This window comes from Pollachius pollachius (assembly GCF_949987615.1).
Source record: "Pollachius pollachius genome assembly, chromosome: 5".
NCBI classification, from domain to species: Eukaryota; Metazoa; Chordata; class Actinopteri; order Gadiformes; family Gadidae; genus Pollachius; species Pollachius pollachius.
Genome location: NC_136938.1, coordinates 22,529,750 through 22,551,194, shown reverse-complemented (window position 1 = coordinate 22,551,194; position 21,445 = coordinate 22,529,750). Strand labels below are relative to the sequence as shown.

General features: G+C 42.8%; 1 protein-coding gene across 1 annotated transcript in view; it reads right to left on the bottom strand.

Annotated features, from left to right (window-relative positions):
• Positions 1-8,133: 8,133 nt before the first annotated feature.
• The window catches only part of dpy19l3 (dpy-19 like C-mannosyltransferase 3), a gene marked incomplete at both ends in the record, with an annotated part of 33,090 nt that continues 19,778 nt past the window's right edge, over positions 8,134-21,445 (bottom strand). Inside the window, 3 exons of the mRNA XM_079736204.1 lie at positions 8,134-8,337; positions 10,991-11,149; positions 13,395-13,527. Of these exons, the coding sequence (XP_079592330.1) occupies positions 8,134-8,337; positions 10,991-11,149; positions 13,395-13,527 (496 nt within the window). The remainder of the gene's footprint in view (positions 8,338-10,990; positions 11,150-13,394; positions 13,528-21,445) is intronic.

Below are 21,445 nucleotides of genomic sequence, written 5' to 3'. Positions count from 1 at the left end.
TATCGACATCAATACTCTACCTGTGTACTCATACACATATGATGCAATACACACACACACCCAAAACAGACAAAAACACAATGGACAAATCTATGGGAGAAGCCTTAAAAGTAACTAATGAGAATAAAGGGTTGAAGAACAAAAACACATTAGTTTAGTCAAAAAACAATTCACACACATCAATGAAGAAGGGTTCTGTAGCAATACAATTACACACATAGACACACCAAAAAATATATAGATGTTCTAAAATGGGACATAATACAGGATTAGTCTTCCTTAGCTTCCTTAAAATGAGCCGTTACCCCGTAGGAAACAAAGGATTTAAATAATTGTTGTTGTGTTATTTAAGCTTAATGGAGGTTTTGTCAAAAGTATATCTGGTTCAAACACAGAACAAACATTTATATATATAATAACATATAAAAAATATGTGTTTTATAAATATATTTTTTAACCATATACAATGAACATTCTTCTTTCTAACCCATGAATCTCATTATTCAAATGCTATTACGCTAGTATCCCAAAAAAACAGAAAAAAGAACTAGTATTGGTGCATCCCTAGCATTGGACAAGTGGCAAAACACAACCAACAAGACAACCTAAACATAATTGAACGTCAAATCCAAAATTCAGAAAACCATTTCGTAATCTCACTAGAATTGATGGTCCGGGCTGGCAAGTACACCTGTTACCACTCATAGCAATCAACAGAATCCCTACCCACCTGGCTCCAAATGCACTAGCTAGACCGGGCTAACGCATTAGCATCTGTTGTACATAATCAGAATCAGACGCGCTGACTTACAAAAACATTTCACCAAGAAGGTGGCCAGGAGATGTATTCAAATGGAGTGGCGGAGCGGGGGTTGATGTTGGTGATAAGAGGGTGTGGTGAAAATATTTTCAGACACATTTCACACTGCCTGTTGGATTTTGGATGTGCAGCTTCAGTCGTGCTGTTTCGCTGTATACAGCTTGTTTTTAATGTGCTGTAATGGGGCGAGGAGGAGGGTAGGGTGGGCATTTCGTTTTTCTGCCTTGTATGTATTTATCATTATTATTTAAAAGGGTTTAAAACCGCGTGCTGGGTATCTGGGTGTTTTTTTAACGTCCCTGCAGGCTCCAACCTCCCTTGCCTCTCGCCTTGCTTGGCAGGCATCACTGTTGGAGTCCCCCCCCTTCGTCATTTTATCTTCCACCACCCGTCCTCCTCCTCCATCCCCGTCCACCAACACCTCATGAAGAAGGAGACACACAGGACTTTAAAAACACAGCTGTGTTAAAGAAAAAAGAGAGGAGAACTGAAAAGAAAGGAATTTAGGGGAGATTTGTGGACAGCAGGTAAAAAACAGAAGAGTCAGTACTTACCTCTGCTGCTGTTTTCCCCGGGCTGGAACTCCTAGGGCATAACAAGCAACTAGGAGAAGCGTGGCAAGTGTCTGCGATTGGAATGCGGCCGCTGCAAGTGTATTCAAGGTGACTTTACTCTGTGAGTAGGGCGAGGGTAGGACGTTATAATGAAGACAGCAAAGCTGTATTTATCCTAAAGCGGTAAGACATTTGTAGCATTCAATTCCCCCCACCCCCACACACACACACACACGCACAAACACAAATCTTTATTTATTTTTCACTACATTGTGTCTGTACTGAAACAGTGCAATAATGGTGGGTGGAAAGCAAATAAAGTCTGTAATTTTGTTTTGTTCTGATGAGGGGTCATACGGATGTCTTATGCTACATGCTTCTCATTCTCATTGGCCGGACTGCATTACAATTATCAGCTTGTTCAGTGACCTAGGCCCACACCTACGTGGACAAAGGGAGGGGAAAAAATGTGATGGCAAAAATGAACTTTCAAAAATGTGAAACTACTCTCCTTAGCTCCTCAGACAGAGGGTGAGAGAAAGAGCGATAATTACAACGCAGACAGCGAATAAGAGAGAGAAAAGGGGTTGGCGGACGAAATGAGGGTGAGAAGGAGAGCATAGTATGAGTATCCAATCAACACTGTCAAAATTTACATGGCTGACTTGAGCACGTAGCTTAAGCCTTTAAAAGAGCATAGCCGTGAACTTGAAGATCTAACGAAACAACAGGTTTGTTATAAGTGTTGGGTTTCAATCGACCAGAGAAAGCATTAAGGGCAGCTTTCTGTAGAGGTGAACGAGTCGGTCACGAAAACGGGATTCAAACCGTATCCCCCATCGCTCAGTCACATGCGTCTAAAGAGATGTAACCTGGGCTTTTTTTTTACTAGGTGTTTTTACTGTCACGGCTCTAAGTGGTGATGAGTCATAGTCACTCATTACGGCCCTCCTTTTCCCCTCCTGCTCAGCGCACGCTGCTGGCAGAGGAGTTCTAAAGAGGGTCAGAGCCGCTGAGTGAGTTGCTGAGTGAAGACACATCATGCCGCTAATCCTAATAGGAGCCGATGGCATCCTGTCACGCTGTGGCGACAAAGGGATTGTGAGAGAGACAGAGGAGTCCATTTGTGACTTGTGGCTTTCACTTTCTCTGTTCTTTTTATTTTTTTTGGAGCCTGAGGCCAAATGATGGCTCCATAAAATGAATCCTCCAAGAGAGAGATTTGTCAACGGGGTAAAGTTTCATTGTACTGATTAAAAAAGTACCAGACACAGACACACTATAGTTTTATTTGAGGATTGACAATTGGGCAAAGACAGACGTAAACACTGGGAATGTAAACCAAGATGTGCAGATGGTGTCAAATAAGCCACCGCCGTCAGAATACACGGGCGAGTTGATGGGAATTTCTCACTGCGCCTCGCAGGAGAGGGAGGGAGGGTTGTTTATTTCATTGCGATCATTTGTACCATACAATGGCTTCTTAAGTGTTGTGTTTTGGATGCTGACATTGTGTGCGAAAAATGTCCTATTTTTTTTTACCTTATGTGTAAATATGAAGATGGGTTCAAAAAGAGAAAAAAAGATTTTTATCATGAAAAGCACTATATGGGTCACGATTCAAAAGAGAAATGTTATAAATATGAACATATCTTTTTTAATCATTATCTTGATGATGAGCTTTTAACGGTTATGTAGTTGTTTTGTATTTGCTTCAATATTTTTTCTCAATAAATTCATCTATTTGCACCAGTGATTGTGCTAAACCCTGAATGTTTTTCTTTTTGGGAGGAAAGTCTGGAGGGAAGGTTGAAGGATTAGCATAATCAGGCTAAGTAAGTGCTAGCTGCTTCGGCGGGTTGTTAAATATGTATTTGGCCTAATCGGTCATAAACTCCATTGTTTAATAGGTAGGAGGCTGTCCCCCTTGTCAAAGAGTTGATGAGCAAAGTCAAAGAAACACACAGAGACACAATTACTTTTGGTCACCTGACCTTTAGGTAGATTTAACAAACAAGAAGATTAAATTTCCTGCCCTTTGAGGGTGTTTTACTTTGGCAAATGTCAAGTGCGGTTTGAGAAAGTCGATGCAGAGTGGCTATGAAGTGTTGAGTTTGAGTTAAATTGTAAATGGTGTTATCAGGGTTCCAATTTTTATTATAGGTTCAGGTTACTTTTATAGAAAATATAGGTTTGGGTTGGAGGAAATCACTATTATATTTTAAGGATTTCTTATTTAGCAAAAAACACTTTAGTCCAAAACGACCTACAGTACAGTAAGTGCATTCCGCAATGAAGCTGCAACCCAAAAAGTACAAGAAAAAATTTTGAGTACATGCAATTTATTGAATAAGCAAATATATATATGATATTTGATAGGTAAGTGTTGGCAAAGGTATCAGGTTTTCTGGCTTTTAGAAAAATACGTGCTTGGCTTGAAGCCTGCTTCTCAACATGACCGATTGGGTTTTGGACCACAACTGGATTAGATAGTGGCAAGAAAACGTGCCACTATATGGTACATAGAGTAGAACAGAGACAGGAGTCTCTTAGGGTCGTGTGCTACAGGTGTTAAATGGTATGGATATGAAAGGACAGAGATTACAACAAAAGCAGAATAAATGATCACTTAAAAAATACTTTAATTGAGCACATGATGTAAATACAACTGGTACAAATGCTAACACAAAAACACAGGAAAAAAAACTAAGAAAACACTGATCTCTGGATCATTCAAATGTTCTGTTACAACATATATATTGCAATGTATTTGTCTAAACGTGCCAGACCAGGTAACTTGATTATTAGACTAATCCTATCACAATATTTTTGTCTAATGAGGAAATGAGACAGGATCAAGATCCCGCAAGTAACAGCATCGACTCTCCATTAGATAAGCCATCAACTGAATGGTAACGTGTTGTGCCAGCATGCAATTTAGGTTTTGAATCGATAGCTGTGCTTTTTAAAGGTCAAACGATCATGCATGAACCTGCCAATCTGGTTGCGGTCAGGATGCTATAGATGCAGGCAGTAAGGTTTTTATTTGAGGGTGGACATGTTTCTATATCTCTTAACAAACTCAAGGATCCACTATTCCCGCTATTGTCGGCAATACAGTTAATGAGAGACTTTGCTTATGTGTTAATCTAACCAATGTAAAGTGGATTATCTGGATAATGCAGCCATTTAACTGGCAAGAAATAACTGGCAACTGTAGTGAGATTAAAATACATTTCAAGGCACTGGCGTACACGTTGCTGAGCTAAAAGAGTTCTTTGCCGTTCCAAAGAGGGCCTGTGAAATCAAATGTAAACTAGAGGCAAAGAAAAAGATTAGATGCTCTGAAACAGCCTCCTTTGGCCAATCAGAAATGAGTATGGGGAGACATTACATACTGACTCGCAGAAGCAAAAATAACGTTACCATTATACTCAGAGGTTCCAAGGTGTTCATTACAAACTGTAAACTGTACATTTTGTCTTAACTTCCATAACCTCGCCAGTATTACTTCAGCTTCAGCCTTGTAGTTTTCTCTTAAGTTGTATTATGTCGCTTAAAGCTCAATATAATCAGAAGCTGAAGGACTGCAATCAGAAGCTGAAGGACTGCACTCCATTCTGTACGCACAGAATTCGGTTTTATTACCACTCACATAACCACAACATGAAGACAATCCAATTGCATTCATTTGAAGACCCCGCTGCAAAGTTCCAAACTAATGGCAGGATCTTGAAATGAATGGGTACCATCCTAACGAAAGGATTCTGACGAGCTTTCCTCCAAAACACTAAACAGAAGACAGAGAGAAGTCATTGAATTGAACAAACAAACACTTGATCATCACTGCTGTTCAAACACAAGATACTGCATTCGCTGATTCCCATTTACTCAAACTTAGGCGGAATGATAGCCCTGTGGTTGGATTCCAGTGTGACGTATTTACACCAAAACTTTTCTCTAACAATCGAGTCAAACTTGTTAAACAATGGGAGAGCCATTGCTATAGCTGTGCAAACAATGGCACCTCATTTGGCACAATACAGGTTGGCACAATACACCCATTGGCACAATACACCCTAAAGTGCCATTGTCGTTTCGCAACACCCAGTAACACTTGACAAATATTCCCATTACCTCCTAATAGGTTGTTTTGTTTTGCAGGTGACGTCACACCACTGGAGCAAATATGAGATTGAGGGCAGGAAGTCTTAAACCCATTGACAGATAAGTGACATGGCTCCTGGCTTTTGAATGCTGACCATGTGAGCTCTGTTGAAGTACTTGGGCGACAGCCCAAGGTAATTTACTATGTCTCCTCACTTGCTAGCAGGTAAATCATTATTATCGTTTGATAAATCATTATTTTTAAACCAATATGGACTAGTTTCAATACATTGGAGTATTTTGTCTGACATCGTTCTCAAACATTTGGTTCCACACTGTTTTCATTAACAGAGGACTGATGCTTGACGTTCTGCATTTCACTTCCTGCCCTCCATCTGAAGTTTGCGCAACGATGGTGTACCACAACTGCAAATATCCCCCATCCCCAAGAGAGTTGAAATATATACACGGTAAATAATCACCAACAACATTTATCTTTTCAAAACAGAAGCAGCAGGCCTCAAATGATACCCATTAATACGTACGCAAATCAATAATGTCAACAAGGAAAATAATACAATAAAAGAAATTACAATTTACATGAGTATGCTCCTGGCAGGTAAACACACACACTAAACAGCCAATCTCGATTATACCAATCCGACACGTCCCGAATGAAAAATCTTCCTCAGGAGCCGTAGCGAGAGAGCGAAGGCGTTATTTCACAGTGATCTCTGATTGGGGCATTTCAATGCCGTCACTGGCGCCAATCTACACAGCACTCACTCACAATAACAGTGAATACCACATTTTCCACCTTAAAAAAAAGGAAAAGCCTGTATTCTAAATTGGTACGCAGGTGTGTGTGCTGGCGGCGGTGCGGACCATCAGAGACGGGACACTGATTTGCATGTGCACTCATGTAGGCAGCGGGACACGAGAATAAAAGGGACGGGGGCGGCAAACATCTTAGCATGTGGGCTTTTGAACGCAACTTCAACTAGCCAGCCCTGTAATTACTGACTCACTGACACACACACACACACACACACACACACACACACACACACACACACACACACACACACACACACACACACACACACACACACACACACACACACACACACACACACACACACGTCCCTCTCTTTTATTTTTATACCCAATCCAAACCGATCCCATCTCTTACCACCTTCCCTTTGTCAGATAGCTCCTACCTTTCAGCCGTTTCCCTTTGGTTCAAGGGAACCGTGAGGTGTTTTCTATTCAAACATGGACATTTTCGTTCTCCGTTATTCTGTTGGTGTCTTTCTCCCTCGCCCACCCCACTCCCTCCCTCTACCTCTCTCTCTCTCCAAAACATTTGGGAGCTCAGTAGGGAATCAGCGCAGTTGGGCGCCTACCAACTGTCGACTCCACTTTCATTATGTGCGTGTGTTTGTGTGCGTGTGCGCAAGCACGGTGAGTGTTTGTGTGTATGCCCAAGATTCCTTCTCTGTGTGAGCGGTCGGCAAACAGCTGACATGCCTTAGATTACATAAGGGGTCTGGGCTGCGTTGACAACGGGGTTTTATCGAGTAAATAGTCACATGCAAGACGCGTCTCCGAGTCTTTTTCCTTTCCTCTCCATCGTTCACCGAGTCCCGGCAAACACACCTCCCGGAGAGGCTTAGCAACGCTAAGCTAATGTTTGTTACTCCAATGGCTGCATAGTAGTCCATTTCACAGATGAATACCACTGCCGCCACCACCACCATTACCACAACCACCTGAGGGATTCAAGTTGGACACTGTTCAATGTGTGCATTTCAGGATTTCCAATTCCTAATTATAACATTGTGCCTTGGCAGAGCTTCTTAATGTGTGAATTAATTTAGTCTTAGTCATTTTCAAAGCGCATTCATCAAAATAAGGCTGTTTTTTTTAGCTTCTTCAACACAAATATATGGAGGGCTGAGTGCTTTTAGTTCAATTAAATTACCCTGTGGATCAAAAATGCCCAATTACCCCAAAATATGTAAATGACTGAAGGAGGATGAGAAAAATTAGTCACTATCTGCAGTGAGAAAATGCTGTGTAGTTAGGATGTTAAAGCCAAATGAAGAATTTAAACAGACAGTAACCTTTCATGGTGAGTCATTTTGCCTATTTAAAAACACAGCAAAGGAACTTAAACAAAAGACAGTACTTAATGCACTTAATACTGTATCACACGAAAAGCAAACTGTTGCCTGCCAAACCACAAGCTTGATAATTGACCTTGTTTCAAAAGGATTCTATTACACCATTAAAATATGAAAAAAACTCTACTGGGAGTAGAGAGAGACAGTGAGAAAGCTGGAGACAGACAGAAAAAGACAGAGAGAGCAAGAGAAAAAGATAGATGGATAGAGAGAGAGAAAGGTAGCCTTGTAGACTCTGGGAACAGCCCTTTAATTGGACTTCCCTCCCACCATGTTCCATCAATCTACCGAAAAAAAACATTCCCAGGGCTGAAAAGCGGCCAGCGAAAGGTTAGCGAACAATTAAATAAAAGGGATCACAACAAACCCAGACTCACTTCCCATTCCACAGGACCAGGCTTTGATCATTCTCCTTAGCTGTCCATGAAGATGCCTGCCTCATTTCTTCCACCTCTCTGTCCGCGTGTTAGTGTGTCCGGGTCGGCTCCGCGGCGCTCTTGGCGCCTCTCTTTCGCTTCTTCTTGAGCCGGTAAACGTGGAAGGTTTTATTCCGGAAGGCTTGGGTGAACAGAGCAGAGTACACCGGAGAGTCGGTCTTCACTGCTTCGCAGAACCGCGGATTGGAGGCGGGCACCAGGTCGGGATCGTTCTCTCCGGGTCCATCCATGATCTGCCAGAGAACGGGAACAGGAAACAAGGTCATTCTTAAGCAATGAAAGGTGTAAAATAACAGTAACAAATACAAATAATACCAATTTAAAATAATGGTCGGTAATAATACAGACCACGGGCCCTATCTTGCATTCGGCGCAATTGACTAAATCACTGGCGCATGTGTCGTTGCTAGTTTGCAACTGGTGCAGAGTGTTCTTTACCCTCCTGCGCCACGCGTCGGTAAATTAGGGAATGATCTTGCGCCCCAAGGGGCGGTTCGGCGAAAGGAGGAGGCGTGTTCTGGCGCAAACGTTCCCTGGTGCTATTTTGCAGTTTCAGAAACCACTTGCGCCACAAACCAGGAAATACCTGGTTTAAAGTCAGTGGCGCGTTGTTCAGATGTTATTTTAAGGGTGCGTGCATAATGTTGCTTGTGCACCCAGCGCAAACACTTTTCTTCTCTCATCTGCCTAGCCACACATTCTTCGTAAATTATTTGGGAAAGAACAGCTGATACAGCGGTAATAAGTTGTACTTTTAAATCAATGCATCTGCAAACACCGTACAGCAAACACATATTTTCTTGACACAGATATCGTGTAAATGCCCATAACTTTTAGGATTGATGAGTATTTGTTCATGAGAAAACATTGTTTTACCGCGAGTGAGTGGTAAAAAAAGAATGAATGAATGCGGGCGAGCGTGTGTGTATGTGTAAAATAATTAATGAATGTCCATCTGTTTAAACACACGCAAACTAAACACGTAACACATAATACAGTCCATGGCAATGTATAATAACGGGGGGACACATGCATATTAGGAACACAAGTCAATAACGATAATGCATACAATAGTGATAAGAAACGATGTTTATAATGTATTGCGTGTATCATTAAATAGAACCACAGTTACCGCATACCATATGTTATATCATATAAGTTTTCTTTGCCGAAATTTATTTGAGGACTCAGTATTTCTGAAGTTGTGGAAGAAAACCTTATTCCATGTGTGAATTAGGCCATATTATTTGGCCATAAACTGAGCCATTTGAAGTTTGAAATTCATGTGCATCTGTCTCATTGGAGACTGCAAACGCGTCAAAATATCAACTAGTCAGATTCAAATGCGCTCATGGCTCTTAAAGGGGATGGGAGCTGGCACTCTCATTGGTTTATTGCACGTTACGCCCAAACCACACCTACAGGTAATTAGGCTACTTCAGACCAACCCTTTTTAGCGCATTTTTTGCGCCGGTAAAATAGCGACATCGCCATAGAACCGCCCGCAAAGCTACTTGCGCCTGGCGCTTCTCGCTTGCGTTTCAGACCGTTAAAATAGGGCCCTATATCTACTACCTACTAACAATTCAAAAGAATAATGGATAAAAAATACCATTAAACTAGTCATATAAAGTCATATGAATTGTGGGTTCCACCTCTTACAAGGCTGTTCAAGGAAAGTAATAAACATATTTTTTCCAATCCAAATCATTCTCCTTTTCTTCTAAACTGTCAAACAGTCAAAAAATTGTGGACGCACTAAAATCACCCGGTCTCATCAGCACCTGTTTAAATGAACGTAATGCTTGTATTCACTTCAATAGGCAAAGTCAACCTAATTCCCATGGGTTCATGCTTAGAGGGAGAATGATGAAACTAGAGTAAATCGAAACACCTGCTTAATAGAAAAAATGTGAATACATGTAATGTGGATGATCGTGCCTCAAGCTTTTTGTAGGTATTACAGTTACTCTGAAGTCGAGTATAAAGTGGATCAAAGTGGAAAAGTGGAATTCTTAAGTACACACATTTCGGATCCACCACTATCTGTTCATATGTATTAAGATACTGTCAAGACCCATGTTAAGAGTCATAATTGATAATAACTTGTGAAAATGTGACAGTACACACGCACATGCACACATAAACGCAATCCATGCGGAATGTCTTGCAGGAAGCAAAACAATCACAGGCTGACGCGCTTTTAGACACACAAGCAATACTTCAGGATCTTTGTGGAACAAGGCGAAAAGGGGGGCGACAGGGTGTTATGGAGGGTCGGGAGGGGTTAAATGGAAATTGAAAGAAAAGAGTGAGAGAAAACGAGACGAGGACGAGCGAGTGATGTTGAGATGAGAGGAGAGCCGCTATTGATCTGGGGTCCCCTGTGTTCGTCTGGAACATTTCAAAGGGGTCGGACTGAAAGTGTGTCAAGTGGCATGCACACATACCCGCGCACAGGCAGGGTCTACATAAGGTTGGGGGGTGGGTGTGTGTGTGGGTGTGGGAAGATGTGTGCGTTTGCTTGTGCATGTGTGTTTGTGTGAGTGTGTGTGTGTGTGTGTGTGTATGATTTTGTGTCTGTGAGAGTGCATGTGCGTGTTTGTGTTTGTGTGTTTGAGCATGAGCGAGTGTTTGTGTTTGTGAGGTTTTTTGTGCGTGTGTGTGTGTGTGTGTTTGTTTGTTTGTAAGAGCGTGTGCGAGGCTGTGTGTCCACATTTGTGTGTGAAGACGTGTGCATTTACTTTTTGCATGTGTGTGCATGTGTCCGCAGCTGGGTTTGAGCACGAGTGAGTGTTTGCTTGCGTGTGGGTGAGGTTGTTTGTGTTTTTGCTTTTGTGTTTTTGCGGAGCATGCACGCGTGCGTACGTCGGGGGTTCCACTCACGTGTCCGTTGTCCAGGTCCAGCAGGTCCCGGAGGCGGCAGCCGCGTGCGTGACGCCTCTCGTAGCACACGCTGTCCTCCAGCACCACGTAGTCGGCCCCGGCCGACCGCAGCACCCGGTGCACCTCCTCTGGGGAGCGCTGCGCATACACCTGGTACACCTGGCCCAGGCGCACCCCCACACACACACACACACACGCACGCACGCACGCACGCACGCACGCACGCACGCACGCACGTACGCACGCACGCACGCACGCACGCACGCACGCACGCACAACCACACACACGCAAGCACGCACGCACGCAAGCAGACACACATGGACGCACGCAATCACGCACACACGCATACAAACAAACACACACACACACACACACACGGAACACACACGCACGCATGCAGGCAGACACACATGGACGCACACAATCACGCACGCATAGAAACACACACACACACACACACACACACAGACACATACACACACACACACAAGCAAGCACACACACACACACATGCATGCACACACGTACACACACAAACACACAAAACAAATGGGTGCAAGCACGCACACACACATACACACACATGCACACAAACACACAAACAAATGGGTGCAAGCACGCACACACACATACACACGCATGCACACGCATACAAACATGCAAGCACAGAAAGACACACACGCGCACGCACACACAGAACAATAGACACAGTAAGTCTCCAACACTTTGTTTCTAATGTAGCCCCTCATGAATCTACTATTGGTGATGACATTTTACAAGAAACAAAGGGAGAAAAGAAGAAAGAGAAAGAAAGAGAGGAAAAGATAAAGGATGAATGGGGGATAGAAAGAGAAAAAAGGGGCACAACCGCATAACCCATTCTTTTTAATTTACCATGAAGCCTTACAGCCCAATTACACCTCATTATGACTCTTTACATGCCGGTGTGTTATCTGCCCCTCCACAGTCAGACAAAAGACCCTCCAAACATCTCTTGGCCGCTAGCCGAGGCTCTTATACTTTGAACCAAGACTAACTATTAAGTCCAGCAGAGCGTGGGGGGCTGGCCTGCCCTCCCAGCGGGATGAAAGCCCCAGCCTGCCTCTGTTGAAGTATCTCCAACAGTGACAGGCTGGGGACACTTACTCTACTTGAGGCTAATGAAGGAATAAAGGATGGCCGTGCTGGTAAAGTTAACCAGAAACCGCCCCAGAACCGATTCACTTTTGGCGGTTATACTGTGGTACTGTAAAACAACAAATTAAGGAATTTTGGTGGATTCAAAATGTTTTTATCTAGCTATCCGTCCATCCATCGATCCAAAAAATATATTTATGCTCAAACTTGGGTTGTGTCCAACAGTCAGTATGTATTATTCAATTCTAATGATATGGATGTAGCTACTAATTATCCAGTATCTTACTCAGGGCTGTGCTTTACCGCCATTACCGACACAGCAGGGATGCGGATAATGATCATCTGGCAAGCTCCCTGCGCATTACTATCCATATTTTATCAACTTATTTTCCATGCACAATGTATTCCTCGTTTGCAACCATATCCCTCAGTGTAACACATGTCCTCCACTTCCTCCTCAATCACCGGGAGGTCACTCGCCTCCGTTTTTCCTGCACATCGCTCCTGGTTTGGAAGAGCGCAAGGCCTATCGCTCACCCCCCCGATAGCCGTGGCGGTGATGGTGCTATCTTACTTACTTACTTATCTTACTTAATGCTTTCTATGGTTGTATGCAATCTATCTATATATGTTTCTGATGGCAAAACAATGGATGTTCGCAAGGACTGTTGTCTCTTGTCAGCGACGAGCCGGACTCGCGTTAAACATGATGGCAGAAAAAGGGGCGAACGCAAGAGAAGTAGATAACGAACGGGCATATAAAAACAATATTGAACAATATTGAATATTAAAGGAAAGAAGTGAGCACAGAAGAATAAAAAAAAGAGTAGAGAAAATGTTTACACGTGTATATATATCGTTCTAGAATCTATGAAATATGTAATAAATATAATCGATAGATCGGAAGAAATAGATGACATAATAATAATATATTTTGTTTTTATACATTGGTAGTCAAGGCAGGGCCGTATTGTTGTTAAGGCCAATGTATAAAAAAATATATACATATATATATATATATATATATATATATATATATATATATATATATATATATATATATATATATATACATATTATTATTATTATTATTATTTTTTTTAACCATACAGCCTTAACCATACAGTGCTGGGGGAAACACTGGATGAGAAGCTATGCAAGAAGATAATTAAATAGATGAGGGTTAGGGTTAGGGTTAGGGTTTTATTTTTAAATCCTAAAAATAAGGCAGAGTGAGAGTAGCAGGTAGGGGGCCCGCCACGTTACCTGCTTAGTCCGCTCCCTCAGGTCGCGGTCCTCGTAATGAGGGTGGTTGGTGAGGACCCTGCCTGTGCACAACTTGATCCCAGCCAGGAGCTGCATGCTGCCGGCGAAAACGGCCCTCTGAGGGGTGTCCGAGCTGGGGGAGGAGGGAACAGGAATAGAGATGAGGCACCAAAGGGGCCATTAGAGGCACGGAAAACACACTCACACACAAACGTCCACAGCTAAATAAGAGAGATTGAGAGACGAGAGAGAGAGAGACGATGGAGAAACGATGCAGAAGATGAAGAGAGGGAGAGAGATGGTGGGGAGGGGGTACCACAGCGAGTATAAAACGCCCTTAGCAGCAGAGGTCAAGCCAAGTCAATTTTATTTCCACAGCCCTTAATCACAGTGACGGTCTCAAAGGGCTTTGGGGGCCATATAAGTATGACTACCAATAACCCTAGCCCCCCAAAGGGCAAGGCAAAAAATAAGAAAACTTTAGCATGAACGCCGGGTGGGGGATCCCTCCTTGTATGTCGTTTGAGAAGAACAGCAAAAGCTCATACATTTAAAAAAAAACTAAAAGACGTCAAGTCAACCTCAAAACCCAAGACTGCAACCAAATGGCTCATGTATGGAACCTTTTCGTTTAGCACCACTATGAACCTTATAAATGCTGATTGAGTCATACTGGAGAGGCTTTTATCATTTATTTCTTCATAAAAACAATTCAGGGAATCGAAATGCCATGAAGAATACAAAGAAGGATGAGTCATCCTAGCAGCAGGGTCCTTTCATGGTGAACCTGGCTCTGCTGGATCACCGGTTTCCAATGGTTTCAGGGACGGACACAGGCAAGACCGAGGGACGATGTCCAATCTACCTGACAAAGGCAGAAACCCTGCTTTCGTTTCAAACGTCACCGATACTCGTTGGGGATCCAAATAGGTGTTTTCCTATCCGTATCCTGTCCATCCACAAAGCTGTTTTCGCTGCAGGGAAATGCCGGCTAAGTTTGGACCCTACAGAAGGCCAAAAGGCGGATAAAAAGCAAAGTGTGCCCACCTCCCATCCTCTGTTCTGCGGAGCAGTGAAGACTTACTCGCAGCCTGCTCTGCTCTGTTCACACAAGCCTTCTGGAACAAAATCTTCCAAAAACAAACATTCACATCGTTGTGTCGCCAGAATCTACCATCCCCATCATCTTTTGTAAACATGCATTCCTATGAGATGCACTCTGCAAAGGCGTTATGCCTTATGCAGGCTCCATAGCATTAGTAACCTGTTTATTAATAATACACATATATACACATACACATACATAAATACATTATACATATATATATACACATTATCTATCTATATATATATATATATATTATATATATGTACATATACACATACATAAATACATTATATATATAAATACATTTTACATATATATATACACATTATCTACCTATATATATATATATATATATATATATATATATATATATATATATATAATATATATACTTATACACATACATATGTACAAATATATAGATAATTATCAAGTATCACATGCAAAGCCCTGTTCAGCACCACAAAGCCGTTTTCTTTGCCTGTGAGGTCACAGCTAATGGGATAATGCAAACACGATGATGCGTACAAGATGATGCAAACAATCCCCTCCCATACCAACAATTACTTTGCGAACCAATCAAGTCCAATGAAAAAATATCAGCCTTGAAGGCTTTCAGTAGCTGCACACTCAAAATGATTTCCCCGACAGGGACCGCGGCGCCACGAGACAAAGCAGACAGCTGCATCAAGAAAACAGGAGCGGTGGATGTAGTTTGCCATACAGAGCAGTGTAGTGGAGCAACTAGGGAGCAACCTGTTCTGCTTATCCTAGTTGTCTCTCTCAAGTCGTACCTCTTTTTTCCCCGGAATATCATTATTGTTCTGCGATATCCACACACACTAATCGTGTTTGCAGCACATATTTATATGTTCTGCATTTGTATATATGGCATAATTTAAAGACGGTTGTCTTTTGTATACTTTTCTATATTTTATATACTATACTTTCCATCGTTTATATATGAATGGGGATATTTTGCCCGCAGTAAAAAAGATAGTAAAAGAAAAGGCGCCGCATTTTATTTTCTTTAACATTTTATTTCCTGGCTCTTCAACACACACCACTGCGTCCTTCTATCCTTAAAACATTATGCACTTCATTTCCATGTCCATCAGTCACATCAGCATAGGGTGTAACATTAAAAAATATTCAAATATGTTTACCCTTAATGATGTTCCGTAGGGAATCTGAGGTAATGGGGACATAAAGGCCTAATTGCACCGCAGCACCAGGAAATATGTTTGTGCCCTGAAAAGCGATTGAGCAACGCCCTTAGTGAAAAAAAAAAACACTCCAGACTGTCGTCAACAAGTAATAAAGTTTTGAATATTGCATTGCTCATGATTATTGCAATAATACAGAGCATAAAGTTGGAATGAAGGTGTAAAATACAATATTTTCACTCCAACTTCAAGGGGTGCTGCGATAAGTGCTATAAAAACTAAAGAGAAAATTTAAAATACTTTCGTAAGAGAAGCGGGGACATGATTTTTGTATTATCATTCTACACACACGGTGGTCCCCTGCCACATCTATAATAATAATTGGATGCATGGATGACATTTCAAAGTTACTTTCACAAGGTGGTGGCTATCTTCTGACAGGCAAAATGTACAAAAATAAAAACATCCCTTTGGTACAGACACAAAGAGAAAATGGCTGCCATTGTGTCGGAGCATCTCAGAAGATGTTTAATGACTACAGATGACAGATTGGAGCTGATGAGAAATTCAAACATCCAATACGAATGAAGACAAAAGGACTTTTTCCCTCCCCTTGTGATTATCAAGAAGGTATGCATTAACCAATTGTGAGCCCAGCAGGCATCTATTAGCGCTAGCTTGAAACTAGTTATCGCTTTGTCTCTTGCTGGGAGGCAGGTGGGTAGACAAGCACACAAACACACACACAAACACAAACACACACACACACACACACACACACACACACACACTACTCCCCGTAGATGAATGTCCCAGGTAAATGTTCACATACACACACACACACACACACACACACAAACACACACACACACAAACACACACACACATTACTGCCTATATTAATGTCAAAGGTAAATGTTCTCCCACACACACACCCACACACCCACACACATACATACACTCACATACAAACACACACAAACACACACCACTGCCAATATTAACGAAAAAGATTGAATGCACCCACAGTCTCTGTATGTCTGTGGGTATGTCTGTGTCTGTGTGTGTGTACATTTAACTTGTGACGTTAATATATGGAGTCGTTCCAATCTGAACCCTTGTCTTTCATTTAAGGACAGAGGTATCGGAACATTTCCAAGAAAGAGACCAAGCTCATTTGGTAATCTCACAACTGCGCCCTTGCCCTCCCTCCCTCCCTCCCTCCCTCCCTCCCTCCCTCCCTCCCTCCCTCTCTCTCTCCCTCTCTCTCTTTCTCTCTCTCAGAATCACTGGAACAGCAGGAATACAACCAGCTCTCTTCTCCGCACACAGGGATCTGATCCTGGCTTCAGAATGACAGATCTGACGCTCTGGGAAAGCGCAGTTCGTGCATCTACGGCTGTGGGTCGCCTTCAATGGCTTCACACGCTAGACTTGGGAAAAGTGCCGACCTAGAGGGTGTGCACCGCGTCGTGCCAGTTAGTGATGACTCCGAGCCCCCCATATCCCCACCAGACCGCAGACGGGGAACCTGTGTGTGCCCGGGAAGAACATCCCACCCACGGCCCTCTTGAGGGGAGGGGGAGGGCCTTTTTTTTGCGCCAAGGTTGCAGATGTGGAAAATGTGCTGAGTGTGGGCTTTGTCCCTTTCTGACTCATGGTTGAGATGGGTCATTTTTACATATTATTCTCTCTCTCCCACTCTCTCTCTCTCTCTCTCTCTCTCTCTCTCTCTCTCTCTCTCTCTCTCTCTCTCTCTCTCTCTCTCTCTGTATTCGTCTGTGGATTTGTGTGTATTTAATTGCTCTCCCCCTCTTGGCAGGTATTGTCTGTGCCACCCCCTCCAAAATGATTACTATAAAACCTTCCCCTATATATGCTGATATGTTAATGCCAAAGGCCACTGGCATGTGTCCCACTGGCATTATAAAAATGGAAGCATTGAATTAACAGCTATGTCCGCAAGCCATTGCTCCGTCGGCGACGCAATAACGACATCAACATGGCCAACGCTATGTCCACAAGGCCATCGCTTGCCTTGCAGCAACAAAGTAGGAAAGAAAGAGAGAATTTGCTCTTCTCCACCAAGCATTTTCACATTCTTTTTCAATTGAACATCGCGCAATGACTCCATTAACATCCCGATCCATCTCATTATAGCACTTCACACTCTTTCACTCTTTCTTCACATGCTATGTGTAGTCTCCATCGCTATTCCACAAGGCAGATCTATGTCCACAGGGCAGATCTATGTCCACAGGGCAGATCTATGTCCACAGGGCAGATCTATGTCCACAGGGCAGATCTACAGCGCCTTGCAAAAGTATTCACCCCCCTTGGCTTTTTACCTATTTTGTTACATGACAGCCTATAGTTCAATATTTTTTTAATCTGAATTTTGTGTGATGGATCAGAAGACAATAGTCTAAGTTGGTGAAGTGAAATGAGAAAAATATATACATAAAACTATTTTTTAGAAATAAAAAACTGAAATTTGGCATGTGCATATGTATTCACCCCCTTTGTTATGAAGCCCATAAAAAGCTCTGGTGCAACCAACTACCTTCAGAAGTCACATAATTAGTGAAATGATGTCTACCTGTGTGCAATCTAAGTGTCACATGATCTGTCAGTACATATCCACACATTTTTTGAAAGGCCCCAGAGGCTGCAACACCTAAACAAGAGGCACCACTAACCAAATACTGCCATGAAGACCAAGGAACTCTCCAAACAAGTCAGGGACAATGTTGTTGAGAAGTACAAGTCAGGGTTAGGTTATAAAAAAATATACAAATCTTTGATGATCCCCAGGAGCACCATCAAATCTATCATAACCAAATGGAAAGAACATGGCACAACAGCAACTTGCCAAGAAACGGCCGCCCACCAAAACTCACGGACAAGGCAAGGAGGGCATTAATAAGAGAGGCAGCACAGAGACCTAAGGTAACCCTGGAGGAGCTGCAGAGTTCCACAGCAGAGACTGGAGTATCTGTACATAGGACGACAATAAGCCGTACGCTCCATAGAGTTGGGCTTTATGGCAGCGTGGCCAGAAGAAAACCATTACTTTCAGCAAAAAACAAAATGGCACGTTTTGAGTTTGCGAAAAGGCATGTGGGAGACTCCCAAAATGTATAGAGGAAGGTGCTCTGGTCTGATGAGACTAAAATTGAACTTTTTGGCCATCAAAGAAAACGCTATCTCTGGCGCAAACCAAACACATCGCATCACCCAAAGAACACCATCCCCACAGTGAAACATGGTGGTGGCAGCATCATGCTGTGGGGATGTTTTTCAGCAGCCGGGACTGGGAAACTGGTCAGAGTTGAGGGAAAGATGGATGGTGCTAAATACAGGGATGTTCTTGAGCAAAACCTGTACCCCTCTGCGTGATTTGAGGCTAGGACGGAGGTTCACCTTCCAGCAGGACAATGACCCCAAACACACTGCAAAAGCAACACTTGAGTGGTTTAAGGGGAAACATGTAAATGTGTTGGAATGGCCTAGTCAAAGCCCAGACCTCAATCCAATAGAAAATCTGTGGTCAGACTTAAAGATTGCTGTTCACAAGCGCAAACCATCCAACTTGAAGGAGCTGGAGCAGTTTTGCAAGGAGGAATGGGCAAAAATCCCAGTGGTAAGATGTGGCAAGCTCATAGAGACTTATCCAAAGCGACTTGGAGCTGTGATCGCCGCAAAAGGTGGCTCTACAAAGTATTGACTTTAGGGGGGTGAATAGTTATGCACATTGACTTTTTCTGTCATTTTGTCCTATTTGTTGTTTGCTTCACAATAAAAAAAAAAACATCTTCAAAGTTGTAGGCATGTTCTGTAAATTAAATTATGCAAATCCTCAAACAATCCATGTTAATTCCCGGTTGTGAGGCAACAAAACACGAAAAATGCCAAGGGGGGTGAATACTTTTGCAAGGCACTGTATGTCCACAAGGCAGATCTATGTCCATAAGGGCTGGCTAATGCTGGACCGGGGGGTCTTAACCATGGCTATGCCTAAAACACAGGTGATTGATTGTGTAATTGTATGTGTGTGTGGATTTGGGGGTAGTTGGGTTGGTGGAAACTTTGCAATATGGTGGATAGAGAAGTATCGCTCTTATGGTGACCACTGTAACACAGACACACACAAGCACACACAAACACACACATGCACACGCAGGCATGCAAACATTCATGCACACGCAAATATGCACACACACAAAAAGCCCCTATAAAGAACCCAACAACATAAAAAGAGGCAGGAAGAAGGTTATATAAATACGTTAAGATTTTAGGGGGAATCTAAAGGTAAAGAACAAAGGCTCTAAATTTAATGAGTCTCTTACGGGAGCAGGAGATGATGGAAGGTAGAGTGAGAGAAAAGAAAAGAGTGATAAAGTCATTGACAAAACATTTTGATAAAGGGGAAAAACGATACTTTTGTCAACATCGGAAGTGAGCAGAACACTGCTGACAGATTATCCATACTGATACAAAAAAAAGCATAAACAAATAGGTGGGAAAGATTCCCTATAACCTCTCTCCCTAGAACAAAAAAAGGAAAACATAAAAAAGTATGCTCACAAAGAGCGAACATTCTGCAATAATTTCCAGCGACAAAGACAGTCATTAGTCGATGGCGAGTGACAATACTTTAAACACAGAGTCGACAATGCTGCGGCAATAGCAGCTGACTGACGGCCTCGGTCGGAGGAAGACACAAAAGCTACAAAAAACAGGAAAATAAAGAGACAACAGAGGAGAAGTCAGAGGCGTGGGTAGAGAGAGAGAGAGAGAGAGAGAGAGAGGGAGAGAGAGAGAGAGAGAGAGACAGAAGATAATACTCTAAACTTTAAACTGTGAAGGATTATTCAGCAATAGCATTGGTATGGGAGAGGGCTGGAGTTGTGCGTTGAATTGAATAAGCAACACGCATTAGATTGCGAGTCTTTCGCTCTGGCGGGAACCTTGCAGGGTGTAAAGTAGTCTTCACCCGGTGCACGAACCAAACAACTATTATTTCTATTCTTGCCATGAAACTCACACGTCAGGTCGATTTAAAGCCATGAAATGGCTTTAAATGGCGCTGAGGTCCTCCAGGTCGAAGACCTGTCACGGTCAGGTGTAAGATCAGACAGTGGCATGTCACGTGAAGAAGCGTATATCTCAGGAGTGCGATACGGACAGACGCTAGCGCCGTCATACGCTACCATAGGGAGGTTCTTGGCACGGGAGGATACTCACTGTCATTGTAGTCGAGTGTAATTGCCCATATACTGTCCATGAAACACGTACCCCCACATCCGATTCCCTTTCTATTCATTAGCGCATTCTCGGGGGTCCCCTCTCACGTGCATACTGCCCAGCTCGCTAGCACACTGAATAGATGGTGGCGCCTATCAATATGCAAATTACCTCTTGAAATGCGGTCCGTATAGGGGCTCTCCTTCTGCGCTATTTCTCTGTTTGAGCGTCCCTTTTCTGGAGAGCTGCACCACCCACCCACCCAGACGCCCACACACTCTCATACACGTAGGTTACATACACACACACACACACACACACACACTTGCATTTCGCACGCGTGCACCAATACGCACAAACACATACAACCGAACACACACAGTCAAATAGTGTTTCACTCTCTCACCAAAACAGGTGCAAAGTCACGCACGTGCGTGCACAAAGACATACATGCACACAGACATACATACATACACACACACACACACACACACACACACACACACACACACACACACACACACACACAC